The 17801-nt window shown below is 59.5% G+C and overlaps 1 protein-coding gene across 2 annotated transcripts; it reads right to left on the bottom strand.

Annotated features, from left to right (window-relative positions):
* Nucleotides 1-605: 605 nt before the first annotated feature.
* Nucleotides 606-13981, bottom strand: ARPC1B (actin related protein 2/3 complex subunit 1B). 2 transcript variants are annotated; one of them, XM_044746828.2, is made up of 10 exons: nucleotides 13828-13981; nucleotides 6860-6936; nucleotides 5990-6094; nucleotides 5327-5549; nucleotides 4739-4846; nucleotides 3740-3946; nucleotides 3581-3656; nucleotides 2508-2713; nucleotides 1234-1324; nucleotides 606-930 (listed from the first exon to the last, which is right to left on the bottom strand). In XM_044746828.2, the coding sequence occupies exons 2-10, from the start codon at nucleotides 6921-6923 to the stop codon at nucleotides 892-894; spliced, it is 1119 nt and encodes a 372-aa protein (XP_044602763.1). In that variant the 5' UTR covers nucleotides 6924-6936; nucleotides 13828-13981; the 3' UTR covers nucleotides 606-891. The 2 variants fall into 2 exon arrangements, with proteins under 2 accessions (XP_044602763.1, XP_044602764.1); XM_044746829.2 differs by having other exon boundaries at nucleotides 13812-13912.
* Nucleotides 13982-17801: the final 3820 nt, after the last annotated feature.

Raw genomic sequence — 17801 nt, 5'->3', positions numbered from 1 at the left:
GGCTGGCACAGACGGGGATGACCCTGACACTGCATCTAGTGAACAGGAAGAGCTGTGTGGCCTGTCTCCTGGGGTCTTAGAATTTCTCCCGCATTGTGATTTTAAAGAGAATCGATAGGGTCTCTTCCAACAGAGGAGGCTCCTGTGAGCGACAGGCCCTGGAACAATGGGGGAGAAGGCAACTTTAGATACCTTTTGTCCTGCAGATGTGGGAGAATTCACAATTAGGAGACGTGTTGGTGTCATTCATTACCTAGTTAGACTGGAAGAGAAAAACCATGACTCTGTAAATAGGTAACTAAAAAGCAGGTGACTAAACGATCAGAAATACCCTCTGAATAAAACAGGAATGAAAAACAATCGTCCTAAAAAAACGGTAAGCGTTTACCAGAAACCAACCGCAAACATAGAACCAGCCTGGAATACGCAAGCACTTGTCTAGGAATCTGACAACTGAAGGAATGACAGAAAAGACACCCGGTCCTGGCAGCCCCCAGGTGGACTAGCGGGGAAGGCCCTTGGGTTTAAGGGTCGATCTTGCTGGCAAGCAAAACTAAGCCACCTATGACTATGCGAAAACCAATCACTCCTCCCAGACACAGGCGAGCATTTCTACAATTGCATTTTTATTACCTCCAGTTTTGAAGCAGTTCATGACCAGCAGAGTGCTTTGGGGATAATTTTTACAAGAAACGAAAGCATTTCTTTAAGAAAAAGGCACGTGTTCCTTCAACAGGTAAGAAAAGCTTCCCACCCCTTCCCCTCCCCTCCTGAGGGAGCAGCTCCTGTGGCGCCCCAAACTGGTACCCTAGAAACATTCAGCAAAGCGACCGTAGCCTCCCTCACCCCTTCCCCCAGCAGCTGGGATGAGGGCAACATAATCCTGGCAGGTCATTTGATCTTGAGGTCCTTCAAGGCTGATTCCAAGCTCTGGAAGGAGACAAGCAGAACAGACAGGCTGCTTCTCAGCTGTGCTGCAGACAGCCCCTCTGCAGGGACCTGGCCCACACCCACCCCAGCCCCCAGCCTAGCACAGGTCAGAGGACCTGGGCTTTGGGGTCACACAGACCTGGGTTTGAATCCCAGCCCTAAAGGGTGGTGCCCCAGAGGGTGCCGAGGCCCAGATGTCAAGGGTCTGCCCCGCCCCCATCCCCACACAGTGCCTTTCTCTCCCAGGAATGAGGGATGGGGCATCTGGGGGCCTGGCAGTAGTCGGGGTGGGGCAAGCCTCACCTTCACATCCCAGATGCTCATGCCGCCGTCCATGCCCGTAGTGCAGAACTGCGAGCACTTGGCCTTTCCCCCGCTGAGCACCGAGATCTGGCTGCAAAGAGGATGAGGGCTTTCCGGATCCCAGCCTGTGCCCATGTGGGACTCAGGCCCACCCTGCCCTCCAGGAGGTCCCAAACTTCTGGGGGAGCCAACTCTCATGAGAAGTGCTGAGATGGGGTGTGCCCATGCAGGGACAGCTTGGGAGCGGGCGTGACAAAGGATGACAAAGGATGACAAAGAATGGGGCTCACAAATCTGCGTTAGGGACGAACAGTAATGTGCGAGGTGCAAAAGGCAGACCAGGCAGATGGAATACGGTACACAAAGGCCTGGGCAGGGCGTGAGGATATGTGTCTGGGGAGTGGGCAGAGTGACGGTATTGTGGCAGGACGGGAAAAAAGAAGAAAAACATGAGACTGGAAGGACGCAGGCCTAGTTCTGAAGAGCCTCGAAAGCCGCGGAAAGGTGTTTAGTCTGAAGACATTGGACCAGGCAGCCACAGGAGGGTTTAAGCGGCCGAGGGGCTCGGTTGCAAAGTCTTGCCACACTTTGCCCTCTGATTCGCCGCGAGGGTGGACACCTGTAGCTGGCAGGATTGGGGAGTTTTGGAAGGACTCTCGCTCCCTCCTCCCACCGCACTTCCGAAAGGAGGTTGCAGCGGGACCCTCAGTTTCGCGCCTACCCTCCAGGTTCTAGACACTAGGCCGGCTTCAGCTACGGCGCCGCCCATAAGAAGCTGGCTGGTCACTGCCTGGCGGCCCAGAGAACCGCAGGCCCCACCCCTACAGCCATGTCTTAAAAATGCAGAGCGAGATGGACCGCTCTGCCCGCGCCTGGTGCTATTTTTGTGCAACCTAGAGAGATCGACCGGTTTCCTAAGTCAGGGCCCGCTCTTCGACGCTGGGGAGGGGGGGAGAGTTGAGCTGGCCCCGCCCCCACCTGACGCTGTTCTTGCGCAGCGAGTCCAGGCCGGCGCCTGCGGCCGCGCCGCCCTCCGAGCTCGCCTTCCTGCCGGCCACGCCCCTCCTGTCCCCGCCCACCGCCTGGCCCCGCCCTCACCTGACGCTGTTGTGCCGTCCAGGCCCGCCCCGCCCTCCTGGCCCCGCCCACCGCCCGGCCCCGCCCGCCATCTGGCCCCGCCCTCACCCGACGTTGCTCTTGCGCAGCGAGTCCAGGCCGGCCACGCCCCTCCTGGCCCCGCCCACCGCCTGGCCCCACCCCGGCCCCGCCCTCACCTGACGCTGTTCTTGTGCAGCGAGTCCAGACCGGCGCCCGTGGCCGCGCCGCCCTCCGAGCTCGCCTTCCTGTCGAGGTTCTGGAAGCGCTCGCGGGCCGTCAAGCCGCGCTGCGAGTTCTGCTTGGGCACGTCCAGCCGCCCCCCGAAGCTCAGCGTCCCCGCGGCGCCGTCGTAGGTAAACAGCACCGGGAAGCAGTCGTGGCCCTGCGACGGGGAGGGGTGCCATTGGAGCGCCGGCCGAGGGCAGGCGCAGCGTCCCTATTTGCACACGGGGAAAACTGAGGCCGGAGGCAAAGCGCAACACCGAGGGGCGTCTGGCCACGAGTCTGGGGCCACGGGGGCCAGATGCGGGACCTGGGTGGAGCTACCGAGAAGCCAATGCCGCCGTCCCCAGGTGTATTCGACAGGGACCAGATGGTGGGGCTGAGCATCTAGGGGCGGCCCCTCCCCCAGCAAGGCTCGCGTCTGATTGGGAAAGCTTATCCGGGCCTCCCCTGGGAGCCCAGGGCCTTCTGTCCTGCCCAGCCGGTTACACCTGCTCCCGGAGAGACCCCACAGCTGGAAGCTTCTCTAGGCGAAGCGGGCCTTATCCCCCTCTGAGACCCCCCATTATGTTTGCCGAGGGATGAAAAGGGCCTGGACAGATAGATGGGCCGGAGGGGGGAGGGAGAGTCGTGCCCTTCTGGACACGTGGTAGAACTGCATCACACACAGCCACCTCTGAGTTAGGAGTGGCGGTGTCATTTGTACTGGCCAGTAAAATGAAAGCAGAAACGCGAGGATCCAGGGCAGGATTCTCCACTCTCTGGCCCCCCACAGCAGTGAGCAGAGCCCCCCACAACACCCACGCTGGACATATAAAGTGAGCGAGAAATAAATATTTACTAGTCAAGCCACAGCAGCTGGGGATTTTTTTCGTTACTGCCAGCCTGTTCCGACCGATACTGATACATGGATGGATGGCAGGAAGGAAGGGAGAGACGGGGACAAGTGGGGAGCTGCCTGGGCACCTCGGGGCTCTGGGAGACCTGTGCTAACTGGCCATTGCTCCCCTCCTCGCTCCCTCCTTACCGCTGCCACCAGACTGTTGTCTGTAATGAAGGTCAGGGCCAGCAGCGGCAGCGTTTCAGAGGCCAGAGTCGCAACACTGAGGGAGAGAGAGACGTCAGCCACGCCAGCCCCCACTGCTCTGTGCCTTGATTGCCCCCTACTCAGGTGGCCTGTACTCACGCCATCTTCTTCTCAGCATCGGCCAGGCACACGGTGCTGTCATGGCTGACCCAGGCCACGCGGCTGCCGCTGGCTGAAAAGCAGACGCCGTGCACCCAGCCGCAGCTACTGCTGGACTCGAACATCAGCTCCCCAAAGGGCATCTTGGAGCCCCATGGGGTGGGGGCCGGCCGCTCTTCCACCTCCTTGATGTAGGCTGAGAAGATCCTGCCAGGAGAGGCCAAAAAAAAAGGGTGACCAGGGGTTTGGGAGGGGCCTGAGAAGGGACTCTCTCTCCCAAACCGGCCTGGTGAAGTCAGAGCACCAGGCTAGGAGCTCGTGGGGACCACAGCCGGCTTGGCACGACCTGTGCCTTCAGGCTCGGACAAGGCTGAGCCTCAGTGCCCTCTTGATGCAATGGAGCGGGGCCAGGAGGCCAGCCAGCTCCTACCCATCAACAAAGCCTCATCAGGACATCATCCTCTCCAGGCCCTGGGCTCCAGTGGGGCCTCTGGACCTGCTGCAGCCTCGTTTCCATGGTGGAGATTCAGAATCCCAGGCCTTGGGATACTCGAGGGTGCTGGCCCAGAAGACACAGCCAACAACTGGAGACTCTACATCCCAGGCCTTAAGATAATGAGGCAGAGTTGGTCTCCAACTTATCAGTCATTCACACCTTAGTATGAAAAAGTACACCCACTCATTTTGCTTCAGATAGAAGCCAGGAAACTAAAGGGGTGGGGAGTTGTAATGAGGCAGGAGAGGAGGGCCTAGGAAAGAAACCTTGCTGACATTAAGAGGCGGCAAGGGATGCGTCCTGCTAAGCCTCTCCAGGGGCTGGAGACAGGACCCAATGATGAGCCTCCAAAGAGAAAAACCTCACAGATTCTCACTGAGGACACCCCGTTGGCAGCAGAGCTGGAGCTGGCCTGGAAGACGAATTTGGGGCTCCCAGGACAGGACTTCCCGGTACCCTCCAGTCCCTGCTCCGGTGTGGATGCCAGGGTCCCGCCCTCTCACCGGCACTTGAAGTCGCAGGAGCCGGCGGCCAGGAGCACGTTGTTGGGGTGCCAGTCGAGGCTGAGGACGGTGGAGCGAATGGGCTTCTTGATGTGTTTGCACACCCACCTGGACACAGAGTCAGACGGTTGGTGGGAGAGACGGACAGACAGGTGGGCCCCCACCGAGTCTCCCAGACTCCAGCCTGAGTCCTGCCTGGCCTCTGCCCTCAGGGGAGATTATGACGTGGCTGAGGGCTGGCGAGGGGGCCTAGGGGTGAGACAGGCTGGGCTCCTTGGGCAAGTGACTGACTCAGGGCCTTACTTTGTTCATCTGTGAAGAGGGGGTGACAATAGACGCCCAGGCCAGGGTCCTGGGGGGAGCCAATGCCAACATGTGTGCAGGGTGGTCTGCGCGCTTATTACTGAGACGGGGCTGTGCAAGGACCCTCGCCTCACCCACGACGTCCAGAGAGGATCCGCTTCCCCAGGGTCACATGAACAGGGGTCCCGACACCCCGTCTAGTGCTTTCTGGGACACCACCCACCACCTGTTGGTCTGCAGCCCTGGGCCCCTCCCAGCCCACTCTGGTCCTGCCCAGGCACCCACCAGTCATTTTCCTGCTCGAAGTAGCAGATGGAGATGACCCGGGAGCCGCTGCCCACAGCGAACTTGTTCTCATTGGGGGCCCAGCGCACGCAGCGAGCGGCCCGGTTGATCCGCAGGATGACAAGCGTGGGCTTCCATGTGTGACCCTTCAGCGTCCACACGTAGGCGTTGCGGTCTGTGCCACAGGTCACGATGCGGTTACTCTCGGGGGCCCAGTCGATGCCTGTGGGTGGAGAGCGGACACTAAACTGAAGCCATCCAAGCAGAGGTGGCTCTATAGTGTCCCTGTAGGAGGGGCTCAGAGGCCATAACCTAGATGAAAGCTGCTCCAGGGGGTGCTACTAGACCTAGTGGGGGTGTAACAGCTCTCCACACTATCTCCAAACATGCTGGAAGGCCAAGCCGAGAGACAGAAAAGAAATGGGTCCTTGGTAATGCTGAGCTGTTGGATCAAGCCTTTCCTGAAGTCCACAAACTTCTGAGTTTTTTAGTAACATGAACCAACATAATCCCTTTATAACTTAAGCCAGTTTGACTCAGGGTTGTGTTACTTGCAAGCCAAACTATCCTGCTTGACACAGTGAGTGAGCCGATGGCCCTGGCTGGCCCTGCCCTGTGCCCCTGCCTCCCCTCAGGAGGGTGATCCCAGCCAGCCTGACCCACCTGTCACCTGCCCGTTGTGCTCCTTGAGCTCGTGCACCTTGACCCATTTGGCCCCGCTCTTCTCATAGATGTGCACCTCGTGGTTGTTGGGGCAGATGGCAATCTCTGCGGGAGAGACAGGCGGGGAGTGGGGAGTGAGAGGCGGCGTGGGTGCCAGGTCCCCGCTTCCCAGGCCACCCAGGCAACGCCTCAGTCTTCATGACTGGGGTTCCTCCTCTGCCTCACAAGAGCCCTGTGCTGGGCCTCTGGTGACACCTCCTCAGGGACTGGCCACCCCTTGCCTGCACCCACCACCCCGGACACCCCCAGAGCAGCCTCATGACCTCTGGGAGCTCTCCCCGTCCCCTGCTACTGCCCTCTGCTCCCAGCTCCAGCCACGGGCTCCTTGCTGCTCCTGATGACACCGGGCCCTCCCGCCTCAGGGCCTCTGCGCCCGCCCCTCCCTGGCCTCCTTCAAGTCTGTGCAAATGTCACCTCCTCCGAGGGCTCGCCCTGGCTTTCCTAACTGGCGCCTCTGCCCCCATCGCTTCCCCTCGCCCTGCCTCCCTCTTCCCAGCTCCTTTCACTACCTGCCATGGCAGGTGCATCATCATTTCTCGGCCCCTGAGCCCTCCCCCACCTGTGGGTCCTAGAGGGCAGGCCTGGCTGTCACACCCCCTGGGGCTAGGGCCATGCGGGCTGCCCTCCCACCTCCACCACACCTCCCCCACCACCCCACCTGGCTCCACTTCCTCCTCAAACTCAGGACCACGGTGAAGGGGATCAGGAGCCCGCACTGAGCCCACAGTCAGGGCGCCTGCTGCTTAGCACCCATGTGCTCCGGGGGGCAAGGGGTGGGCACCCACAAATGCTCCAGGGGGCAGCACTCACGTGTGCGGTCCTTGTTCCAGGCGTGGCAGCTGATGGGCTCCACCAGGAAGCTGTGGTAGGCCATGGCCGCTCGGCTCCTGTGCCCAGGACAGGGAGGGGACCCGAGTCAGCCCTGCCCCTGCCCCTGCCCCAGACCAGGCCCCAGCCGAGCTCGGGGAGGCCTCCTGACCCTGGCCTGGCATGTTGCTTCCCTCCTGGGGCCTCAGTTTCCCTCCTCAAAAAACAGCACCTCTCATGGGATGTCTCTGAGGCTCCGGAGAAGAGACAAGAGATGGGTGGGGGGTGCTATCGTGAGTGGGGTGTGCTGAGCCTGCGCCAGACAGGCCATCGCTCATCGTCTGTGCCTCAGTTTCCTCCCAGGCGAAGCTCCCCGAGAAGGACGGGGTGAGGATGAATGAAACAATCTCATAAACCGAGCGCGGCGCCCAGCGCTCCACGCCCAGAGCCCTGGTCTTCCCTCACGCTCAGGTTGGGGCGCGGGGACTTCAGGCGGACGGATAGACAGACGTCCCAGTCTGCTCCAGAAAACCCATCTGATGCTCCTGTGGCTGGGACCTGAGTGGCTGGTGGGGTGTCCAGGGCCCAAGGTGGCTGGGCCGTGGGGATGACGGAGGTACACGGAGAGCAGCCAGACGCTGGGAGGAGCGGGGCTGGGCCCACACTGACGGTGCAGCCCTGGGATCGGTGCAGCCCTGGGATCGAGCAGCAACTTACCCTCCCCTCCCCATGTCCCAGCTCAGCCCCTGCCTGCATCTCGCCAGCCTCCTCCCCTGCCGCTGAGCCCCCTGGGCCTGAGGAGTGACCGGGTTGGGGGTGGGGGGGGCGCGTCATGGGCAGCCTCCCCTTGCCCTCGCCCCTCCTGACTCAGCTCTGCTCATTTCGGCCCCATGCCCGGGACAGGCTGCTCCTCCCAGCAACTCCCATCTCAGGCCACCCCCTTCCTCCCTGGCTGTGCCGACCCTGCTGGTGGCCCCCTGCCTGTTCTTCCTGCCAAGCTTGCTGCCCTCTGCCAGCCTTTGTGCCTGGGGCACACCTTGCCTCCTGGCCTTCGCACATGCTGTTCTGTCTGCAGAAAAGGCAGCCTGATGTCAAGGCCAGCTCTGTCCACATTTCATGCCTGCGTGCCCTTCTCCCGAATGCCCACCCCGGTTCTATTCGGCAAAATCCTGCTCACCGGGAAAGACCCAAACTGACCATCACTTCCTCAAACCCCTTCTCTCCCAGAGTCGCAGGGCCTGGGTGTGGGGCCCAGCAGCACTGCTCGCCAGCTGTGTGACCCCAAGCACATCGCTTGCCCTCTCTGAACCTCAGTTTCCACATGTGCAAAATGGGAACAGGAATCCTGCCCCCAGAAGCGTTAAGAGGGTGAATAAGACGATCCGCCACGCCCGGCAGATAGTAGGTGTTCAGGAAAGAGCCACTCTTAGTCCACCATGGATGGGACAGCATCTGTTCAGGGGACAGCCTCCCCAGCTAGACCGGGGGCTGATGCTGGGGCACACAGGCCTCAGACCTTCTCACTGGCTGTTCCCTCGGCCTTCGAAGCTCTTCCCCCAGATGCCCATGCGGTTCCTGCCCTCCCTGCTGCCATTCCAGTCTGGCCTCCAAGCCAGCCCCACCGATGGGAAACTGTGGCCACCTCCCCCGTGCCGGCCCTGCCCTGTCCCCATTTCATTTTCTCCGCAGACGATCGTTCCTGAGCATACAGGACCCTGGACTCATGGACTGTGCCTGCTGTCCACCTCCCCCACGGGACTACAACAGGCTTGATGGAGACGGACACCGCCGACCACCTTGTTCACAGTCCTGTCCCCGAGGCCTCAAGGCTTCGGTGGGAGGTGCTCAAGAAGTATTTCATGAACATGTCATTTATCGCTGTTAGTGCCCAGCAAAGTTCTTTATTAAAAAATTTTTAAAAAGAATACCACCACCGAACATTTCCAGAACGCTCCCTACTTGCCAGCTCTCACCACTCTATGGATTCCTGACTTCAGTGCTCAGATGCCACAGTCCCGGATGACAGACATGGAGACTGCGGCTCAGCGAGGGGAAGCCACCTGTTCAGGGTCACACAGCCCCCAGGTGAGTGGCACCAGGCACCTGGTGGCCACCCCCACTGGCCTGGCAGGTGCATCCTGTGGACCAAGCTGCTGGCAGGCTGCCCCTCACTGTGGCCTGAGCCCCAGATGCCCCAGGCAGCCAGTGGGAGACCCCCAGAAGGGCTCCCGCTCAAGTGAGCTCACCCGCACAGCCGGCTGGGGCCCCACTAGAATCCCGGGGGCTCTCCCCTCCCCCAGCGGGGCTCCACCAAGCCCTCTCTGGGAGGAACAGCATTGAGTCTGGGCCCAGGCGCGAGGCGGGCATGAGCTGTAGCACAGCCTGTCACACAGGAGACTCCGGGGCTCAGGGACCACCCACTCAAGGTCGCACCCCAAATCCCACTGGACCTGGCGTCCTGCCCACCCAGCTCACTCCAGGTCCACACTGCCTGCTTGCATTTCACAGCAGGAAGGCCTGGAAAGCTCCGGGGCAGCACAGGGCACACACGCGCGCATACACACAAGTATGCTGCTCCCACACACTCAGGCATATTCAGCCTTGCACACACACAAGCACACTGCTCCTGCAGCTCATGCGTGTTCAGCCTTGCACGCACACCCAGCACACTGCTCCCACACACTCAGGGGTGTTCAGCCTCACACACATAAGCACACCGCTCCACATGCAGGCGTGTTCAGCTTCACGTGATCACACAGCACACAGTTCCCTGCCGCCACAGCCCCCACCCCTTACAGGCCCCTGTGGGAGGTGGCAAAGGCCCAGAGATGGTGCTGCAGAGCCGGCCGGTCAGCAGGCCTGATGGGGTTGCCCCAAGCGCTTCCGGCATCTGGGCTGGGCAGCACCAGCACCCATGTCCAGCTGGCTGGGGCAGGGGGTCATTGCTGGCCACCCCTCAGACAACAGGACTCAGGAGGGGGAGAGCCAGGCCTGTGTGACCTCTGTCCACCCCCATTTCCCAGGTCACCGACAGGGCAGGACCAGCGCCAAAGCCAGAAGCCCACTTCCCACCCCTGGCCAGGCTCCTGGTGGCCCCCGGATGCCTGCTGAGGCCAAGCACCCTCACCCCTTCAGCCCCAGGCGGCCCAGAAGCAAGAAGGCCTGCGGCTGCAGCCCCAGGGGGCGGTGGCCCCTGGACCCTAGACTCGGGCCCAGAGCTGGTCAGCAGAGCCAATGTCCCAGCTCCAACTGTCACAGACTCGCCATGCTGCCGGGCGTCTCTGCCCCTTCCGGGGTCTTGGTAAGAGTGTCCAGACATGCGGGCCAGGCTGTAAAAGCCGGGCTAGCTGATGATCCAGACTTGCGCTGTGAAGATGGAGAGGTTGGGTCTGCCAAGGACGGCAGCCCCCATACTAGCAAACGACGCAGCTGAGAGGACTTGGGGAGCCCTGACTGCTGTTTCCTGGAACCCAAAGGTTCTCAAGTGGGAGAGGTAGCAGCTGGTAAAGATGGCCACAGGCGCCTGGGACAGGCAAGGGAGGGCAGTTCAGACCACAGCTATCAGCCAATCACACTTTAGCATGAATTCAGACAGAAATACTTCCTAGTCCATTGAACCAACACCTTAAAGGGGGTAGGGGGTAGAGGGTATGGGTGAAGGGGGTGGGAGAGAGGAAGATGCATTTCCCCCTTTTCATAACTTTTTTCTAACTTCTGCAAAGCAACTGAAACCAGCAGGACCTCAGGGAGGACGACTCCCCTCCCCCACGTTACAAATGAGGAAGTGGGAGCGCAGAGAGGGGAGTAGCTTATCCTTCTGCGGGCACTGTGGCCTCAGGGCTGTAGCCTCCTAGATCTGGAATCAGTGGATTGTTCCATGTGGTCAGACCCAGGAAGCAGCCTTCACACTGGGCCACCCTGCCGGGGCAACTCTGTCTTACTCCCAGGAAAACATCTCCCCTACCAAGGGTGGGGCGAGTCCCCACCCCCTCCACCCCAGCCAGCCACCCCACTGAGGAAAATGCCATTAGGGCTGCTTTGTCCTAGTGTGTTGACAACACAATGCTCCTGGTGGAGACGAGGGTAGGCTGAGGCCGAGGACTCAGGGACATCCACCCACTTGTCACCATGGGCCTATCTGACTGCTGACGACAAAGAGAGGAGGGCGCCCTGAGGACTGTGTTGGGACCAGTGCTCTGTGCCCCTTATCATCCAGAAACAGAGTGAGGCTGGCGGAGCGGGGGCCAAACCCTGACAGACTCTATGCTGGCTCCAAACCACCCCCACCAGTCTGGAGCCAGGATCTCTCTGTGCTCCCAGGAGCACTTCCCCCATATCCGGCACACAGTGGGTGCTTTGTATGAATGGACCCAGGATTGCCTGGGGCTGGGCGTCCAGGGCACAGAGAGGGCAGCATGACGGCTGGGAGGGGGTTTGTCTGTAAGGTGGGGTGTGGGTTTCCATCGGGGGCGCCATTGACCATGTACTGGAGTGTGGACGTGAGCTCCACGGGGGCGGGCATATTTGTTTCATTCACTAATGCATCCCCACCACCAATTAGAGGGCCTGGCACACAGTAGGCACTTGATAAATATTTTTTGAACATGGTTGAATGACTGAATCACATTCTTTTTTCCGTATCTGTCTTAAGGGATGGTCTGTAAGGAGTATGCCGGTTGCTTCAGCAGCACATATATGCAACTTGTAAATATTTCCTGGGGAGGATGTGCTTACATTTTTTCCCTGATGGGGTCAATGATCAGAAAAGCCTGGAAACCTGCAATCCAGGGTCCTCTCTGGATGTGGGGAGAATGCAGCTCCCCTCCACAGCCAAGCCAGCCAGGCGTGGCCTCGGGCTGCCAGGCCAAGGGCCTCAGACCTCAGCGCTCCTTACAGCGCTGGGTTCAGGTTCTGGCTGTCCCCACACCGCCTGGGCGCCCTCAGCCAACACTTTCCTCGCGTCTCTATCCAGAGAAGGCAGGAACTGGATGGGGCACTGGCCGTAGGTTCGTTCTTGCTGTCAGAGAACCTCTGCCAGCCTTCTCTGAACCCAGAGGCTTGGGTGGATATGAGGGAGGCCAGAAGGAGCGGCCTGGAGCCAGGATCTCGGCCCTACAGGACTCAGGGAAGTCCCCACCCAGCTCAGAGGCTGGAGGGAGCTGCCAGCAAGCCATTTTGCACGCGTGCTAAGCGGTTACTCAACTTCCTGTTGTGTGTGGAGCAGCCCTTGCCACCCCACACAGCGACCAGCCAACCCTCCTCCCCAGCTCGGCTCTTAAAGTCTTACAAACGAGGCAAAGTCAAGTTAAGACACAAATGAAAACAGTCACAAGGCACCATGAAGCACCCGCTCAAGTAATGCAAACAAAACAAAATCCAAAAACACATAAAACTCAATGCGGGCAGGGCTGCGGAGAAAGTCTCATTTGTTGCTAATCTGAGCAGCCTTTCTGGAGAGCAATGAGATAACTCTCAACAGTCGGGTGGGAACAAACGGGACAGAATCACATGAACAGGAACTTAAAAATGGTTAACACTCTTTGGTTGCATAAATTCATTCTGGGGCTAAGAAAATAGCCACTGACTTTTTTTTTTTAAGCAAACACATTCATAATAACCCTCTTTATAATGATGACAGGGTGGAAAAGTCCAGATGACTACAAATATGGACAAAGTAAAGAGTGACATTAACACATTGGGATACTATTTAAGTATTAGAAAAGACTTGGGTTATATACAAACACACACGTAATGAACTAACTTCACTGACAGCTGCAAACGCCAAAGGTTTACCCAGGACTTTGACACACATTCTCTTTTACCTCCTAAAGCAAACCTAAGAAGTTTTTTGGTATTTTTCTTTCAACCTTCATTTTGTACAGGAGGAAGGAGACTCAGACAAAAGGCAAGATTTGGTCAAAGTCACATGGCTCCTAGATGGCACAGTTTGGGATTCTGACTCCAAACCCCAGAGTTTAGGTTCACCCAGGGAGACACTTTGGTAAACGCGAGCAGGCGTTACAACAACAGAGACAATACTAATAGCCCCCATTGATATTGTGTGTGCCTGGCACGCTGCCCAGTGTCTTACACACATTATCACATTTGAGACTCATGACTTGAAAGGTCCCCATTTTCCAGATAAGGAAAGTTGAGGCCCAGAGAGGTGAGGTTGCTTACTAGGGTCAGCGGCTGGGGAAGGAAGACGCTGGCACTCTTAATCAGGGCCCTGAGACCTCAAGGGCCATGGGCGTTCTAACCTCCAGGGAGCACTGCCCGCCAGGCGGGAGGAGCCGGGGACAGCCTCCAGCCCGGTGTCCAGCTCCCGAGGCTCACGCTGGCCGTGACTGTAGGGCTGTCCCCGCCCGCGGGGCGGCCCGGCTGCTCCTCTGCGCCGCCGGCGAGGGAGGGGCCCCTGGGATCCGCGGGGTCCAGCGCCCGGGGCTCAGAAGGGCCGTCGCCAGACCCCTCCGACGGCCGGGGCGGGAGGCGGGCGGGGGAGGGGGAGGGGGTGGCGCGGCGGGCGGGGCAGGGGCGCCAGCTCATTTCCCGGCTGGAGAACCCGGAAGGCTGGAGGCTGGGGGAAGTGACTGGGCGTGGGGCCGTCGCGGCCCGAAATAACGGGGGACAGCGGCCGCGGGGCAGGGTCGGCAGGTGGGGGCCAGGGAGGGACAGGAAGGGGGCCGGGGCTGGGGGGCGCCCCGAGGGCGCCGAGAGCCCCGCGTTTCCCTCGCCCGGAGGCCACCGCCTGCCCTCGGCGCCGCCCGCCACCTGCGCCCACTCGTCCCCTCACCTCCAGGCGAGACCCCTAATCCCACCATCATGGTCCTGCGGCCCCCGCGCACTCGCCACCTGCATGCGCCCCCTCCCCCTTCCCCCCTCCCCGACCGCCCCCCCGACCTCCACGCGCCCCCTCCTGCGCCCCTTCACATCCCCGCATCCCGCCCCACCTTACCCCAGCGCCCCCTCACCTCGGGGCGCCCCGGCCGCGGACTCTGGGCAGTCGACGCGCCGAACCGGCTCTGGGCCCCTCGCCTCGCCGCAGCCACTTCCTCGTGGGCGGGGGGCGGGGCCTCCCAGCCTCGCCCCCGGGGACCGGGGCGGGGACCAGGGGCCGCGGTCTGGAGACCCGAGGCCCCGCCCACCCCTCCGGGTTTAGGGCTGCACAGACCCAAGGCGCCCAGAAATCGTCCGCGACCACCCCTTGCTACTCTATGGATGGGGAAACTGAGGCTCAGAGAGGGGTGCACAGCCTGAGAACAGCTGGGCGGGGACCTGGGAGCCCGGCAGGGCGCGCATGCCCCCCATCCCCCCCACCGGGAGTGGACAGCGGGACGGCGGGCTCTGGGCTCACACGCTGGCCACCGAGCCACTTAGCGAACTTCTGCAGGCCTCGGTCCCTAGCCGCGCCGGGACCATCCCTTCATTCGAGAGCTGATACCCGCCGGGCGCCAAAAGTGCAGGCCCGGTGCGGGTGTAGACAGTAAGGCGTGGCCAAGGCAGCCAACCCCGCCCTCCCCGCCCGGCGTCCTCACTGCAAGACCAGGATGCGGCCCGGGCAGGGATGCACGCTGGCCGCCCCGCCTGACTCTGGCTGGCACGGCTCGTCTCTCAGTGCTGCCTTCTTGCCCCGCTATTCCAGCGCGGGCAGCTTCACTCCTTTGTTACCTGGCTGCTTGCAGCCACCTGAATTTGGGTCTTGGGCCAGGTGGTCCCCAGGGGTTTTACCATCCCTACCCTCTGCCTCATCAATGAAGTTGAGGCCAGGTGGCCTGGCGCGAACCCTCCTCAGTTCCTCAGGCCCCTCTCTCTGGGAGTCCAGGACTTCGGATCACGATGGAGGGCAAAGAAGCCCCTCTGGGCGAGCTACTTCACTTTTCAAGCTGGTTCCAGCTGAGTTTTTGTTGGTCTCTTTGAAAGCGTCCTGACCGATGTGCTCACCGGGGGACTCGCTTTTCTCGTTGTGAAAACTGAACCGCGGCAGCCTGATTGATGGAAAGGTCATGCAGAAGCTCGGTGCGAGCGGAAGCCCTGTTTGTACTGTTCACGCTGCTCTCCCGAGCCTAGAACAGCGCCTGGCAGACAGCAGGCCCTCAGTGCGCATCTGCTGAATGAGTGAGTGAGCGAGTGAATGAATGAACGAACAGTGGTGTTAGAACACTGAACCGAACCCTGGCTCTGCCACTCAACCCGAAGAGTAATTTCAGGCAAGTCCCTCTTCCTGCAGTGCCTCGGTTCCCCGAATCTGTAAAGTGAGGCTGACTCATAACAAGCACCGCTTGCCCGCCACCCTCGCAGGCCTGCGGCCATTGTGGGAAGACCCAGTGGGTGGGAAAGCACACCTCAAACTGGGAGGCCGCGGGAGGTGTTCTTTGGAACCGCTCCCTTGGGGGACAAAGTTTCTAAGCCTTAAGTGAAGCATCCTGGGTGAGGGGAGCTTGGGGCTGGAAGAATTTCTTTTGGAGAAAGCTTTCCGTTTCTTCCTGGAACCTGCCTCCCCTGGTGCCCTGGGATGAAGATGCTACACTCCCCCTTCTTTTCCGCCTTCTCGGGTTTCCAAGAAATGCAGCCACACACCGGGGGCGACTTCAGGGCTGGCTGACTTGGGGGAGGGCAGTCGGTCAGGGGCTGGTCTTGTCTCCAGGCATTCAAGGTTCCTTCCGGCTTGCTGCTCCTTCCTCCTCTCTGCATTGGCCTTACTGCCTCCTGGTCACAAGATGGCAGCCAAGCTCCAGGCATCTGGACTCAGGAAGTTGTGGGCTGGCCAAGGCAGCGTGATACCAGGGAAGAGAACCCCCCGGCAAGATCTCCCTCTGTCTCAGCATGTGCCCACCCAGAGTGGGGACCAGGGATCTCTCTCCCTGGGATCAAGGGATTGCCACCTGATCCCTGTGAGCAGGCCACACATATTTGTGTGGGCAAAGCCCAGGAAGGCAGATGTCCGTCACGGCCAAGGCCCTGCTCCAGGAGGCAGTCTTCTGAAGGGGGCAGCACCCTGTCGCACACCCCGTTCCAAGCCACAGGGCGTTGTGTGTCAGTTAATTGAGAAATTCAGGTCTACACTGAAACCCCACAGGCTACGTCAGAGGGGTCCCCTCTCATCAGTTCCAAGGACATCCTGAGCTTGGGAGAACTCAACTGGGCTTGGTCACTATGCACCTCTCCTCCCTGCCTCGCCCTGAAGGGAACATACTTCGTGGTTACCGCTGGGGCTCTGGAGAGACTGTCAGGATTGCCACGTAGGCTGTCACTCCCCTCTCTGGCTTCCAAACTTTGTTTGATCACCACCCACAGTGATATATATCGTGACCTAGTACCCAACCCCACGTATAGCTGAAACCTAAGTATCCTGCAACAACTTACTACAGGCAATGCAAAAATCTGTTATTTTCTCGTTTCATTTTCAAATTGACTTTGACAACCACTAACGGGCTCTGAGCCTCAGTGTGAAAAACTGCTCTAGACCACACCTCCTCCCCCTTTCTGAACTGACCGAGTTGTTAGTTTCCTATGGCTGCTGTAGCAACTTACTACAAACAGGGCGGGTGCAAACGACACAGACTTACCCTTACGCTTCTGGAAGTCAGAAGGCCCCAGTCAGTCTCAGCGGGCAGGGTGCTGTTCCTTCTGGAAGCTCCGGGGGAACTCATCTGCTTGCTTTTCCAGCTTTTAGACTGCCTGCATTCCTTGGCTCTGGGGCCTTGCGACACTCCAACCTGTGACTCCATCGGCACATCCCTCGCGCCCTCTGCCTTCCTCTTCTAAGGATCCTTGTGCTAATACTGGGCCGCCTCGATAACCCAGGGTCCTCTCCCCATCTCAAGATCTTTAACTTCATCATATCTGCAGAGCTCACGGGTTCTGGGGACTGGGACATGGACGTCTTTTGGCGGGGCGTTGCGGGGGGGGGGCGTTGTTTTGCCTACCACACCTAGTAGAACTTTACACACTATCTAACGTAAATCACATGACCTCCCAGTTACACACTGACCTGTGCTGACCAGTCCGCATGGGCGGCTTCACTGCCTCAGCTACTCTGCAGGCACGGGGGGACCCTGGACCTTCACATCACTGCCTCCAGAGCTGGGCGCACATGGGAACTAGACCATTTGTGTGGTGACCGTTGGGCCACACTGAAGAGTCGTGCCTAAGCAATTGATCTGGGTTCTGAAGCTGACCCATTTTCTCAGTGTCATATTTTGGAAAGAACTGAATTTTTTTGGTTAGCAAAATCCTTCATACACTGCTTCCCATTCCACCCACTAAGGGTCTCCAAGGCCAGTGCGAAGCCTGAAAGCAAACCTCAGCTTTACTGAGTATCTAACAGGAGTCACTCATTCTGTATCACCCCCATTTTACAGGTGAGGATACTGAGGCGCAGAGATGTCAACTATATCGCTTAAGGGCACACAACTTGGCAGAACTATAATCTGACACCAAAGCCCAAAGCCTCGAATCAAAGGGCTTCGGCCAGTGTGTCCTGGCATCGTCAGAGGTCACCCAGAACCCCTGCAGACTGGTAGTCATTGTGGACCCAGGCCTAGCCTGAGTCTCAAGGGTAGGGCGAGAGGAGGAGGGAGCTTCCCCAATCTCAGCCCGCAGCACTGCAGCACAGCACTGAGGGTTTCTGGGGGCCATGACCACGATGGGCGTTCTTCCGTGGGTGAGAATCGGCCCAAGTTTAAAAAAGAAAAAAGACAACTGTGACTATTAAGTTTTTGGAGGGAAAGTTAGTAAATTTTGTTTTCTGATGCCGTTGCTCCTTTCATGGAAGACACCGTTTCTCTAAAAACCTCTGGGCTTGCCGGCCAAACCTTGTGATCCGATGAAACTAAAAAGAAACTTTCAGCTAATTCCTACTTTGGGGCTGGCCTTTGTCTTCTTCACTGTGACCACAGCCTTGCTGATGTGCTGGTGCCGGCCCGTATGCACAGAGGAGCTCCAG

This window comes from Equus asinus, chromosome 14 (assembly GCF_041296235.1).
Source record: "Equus asinus isolate D_3611 breed Donkey chromosome 14, EquAss-T2T_v2, whole genome shotgun sequence".
NCBI classification, from domain to species: Eukaryota; Metazoa; Chordata; class Mammalia; order Perissodactyla; family Equidae; genus Equus; species Equus asinus.
This window is presented reverse-complemented; position numbering and strand designations above follow the sequence as displayed.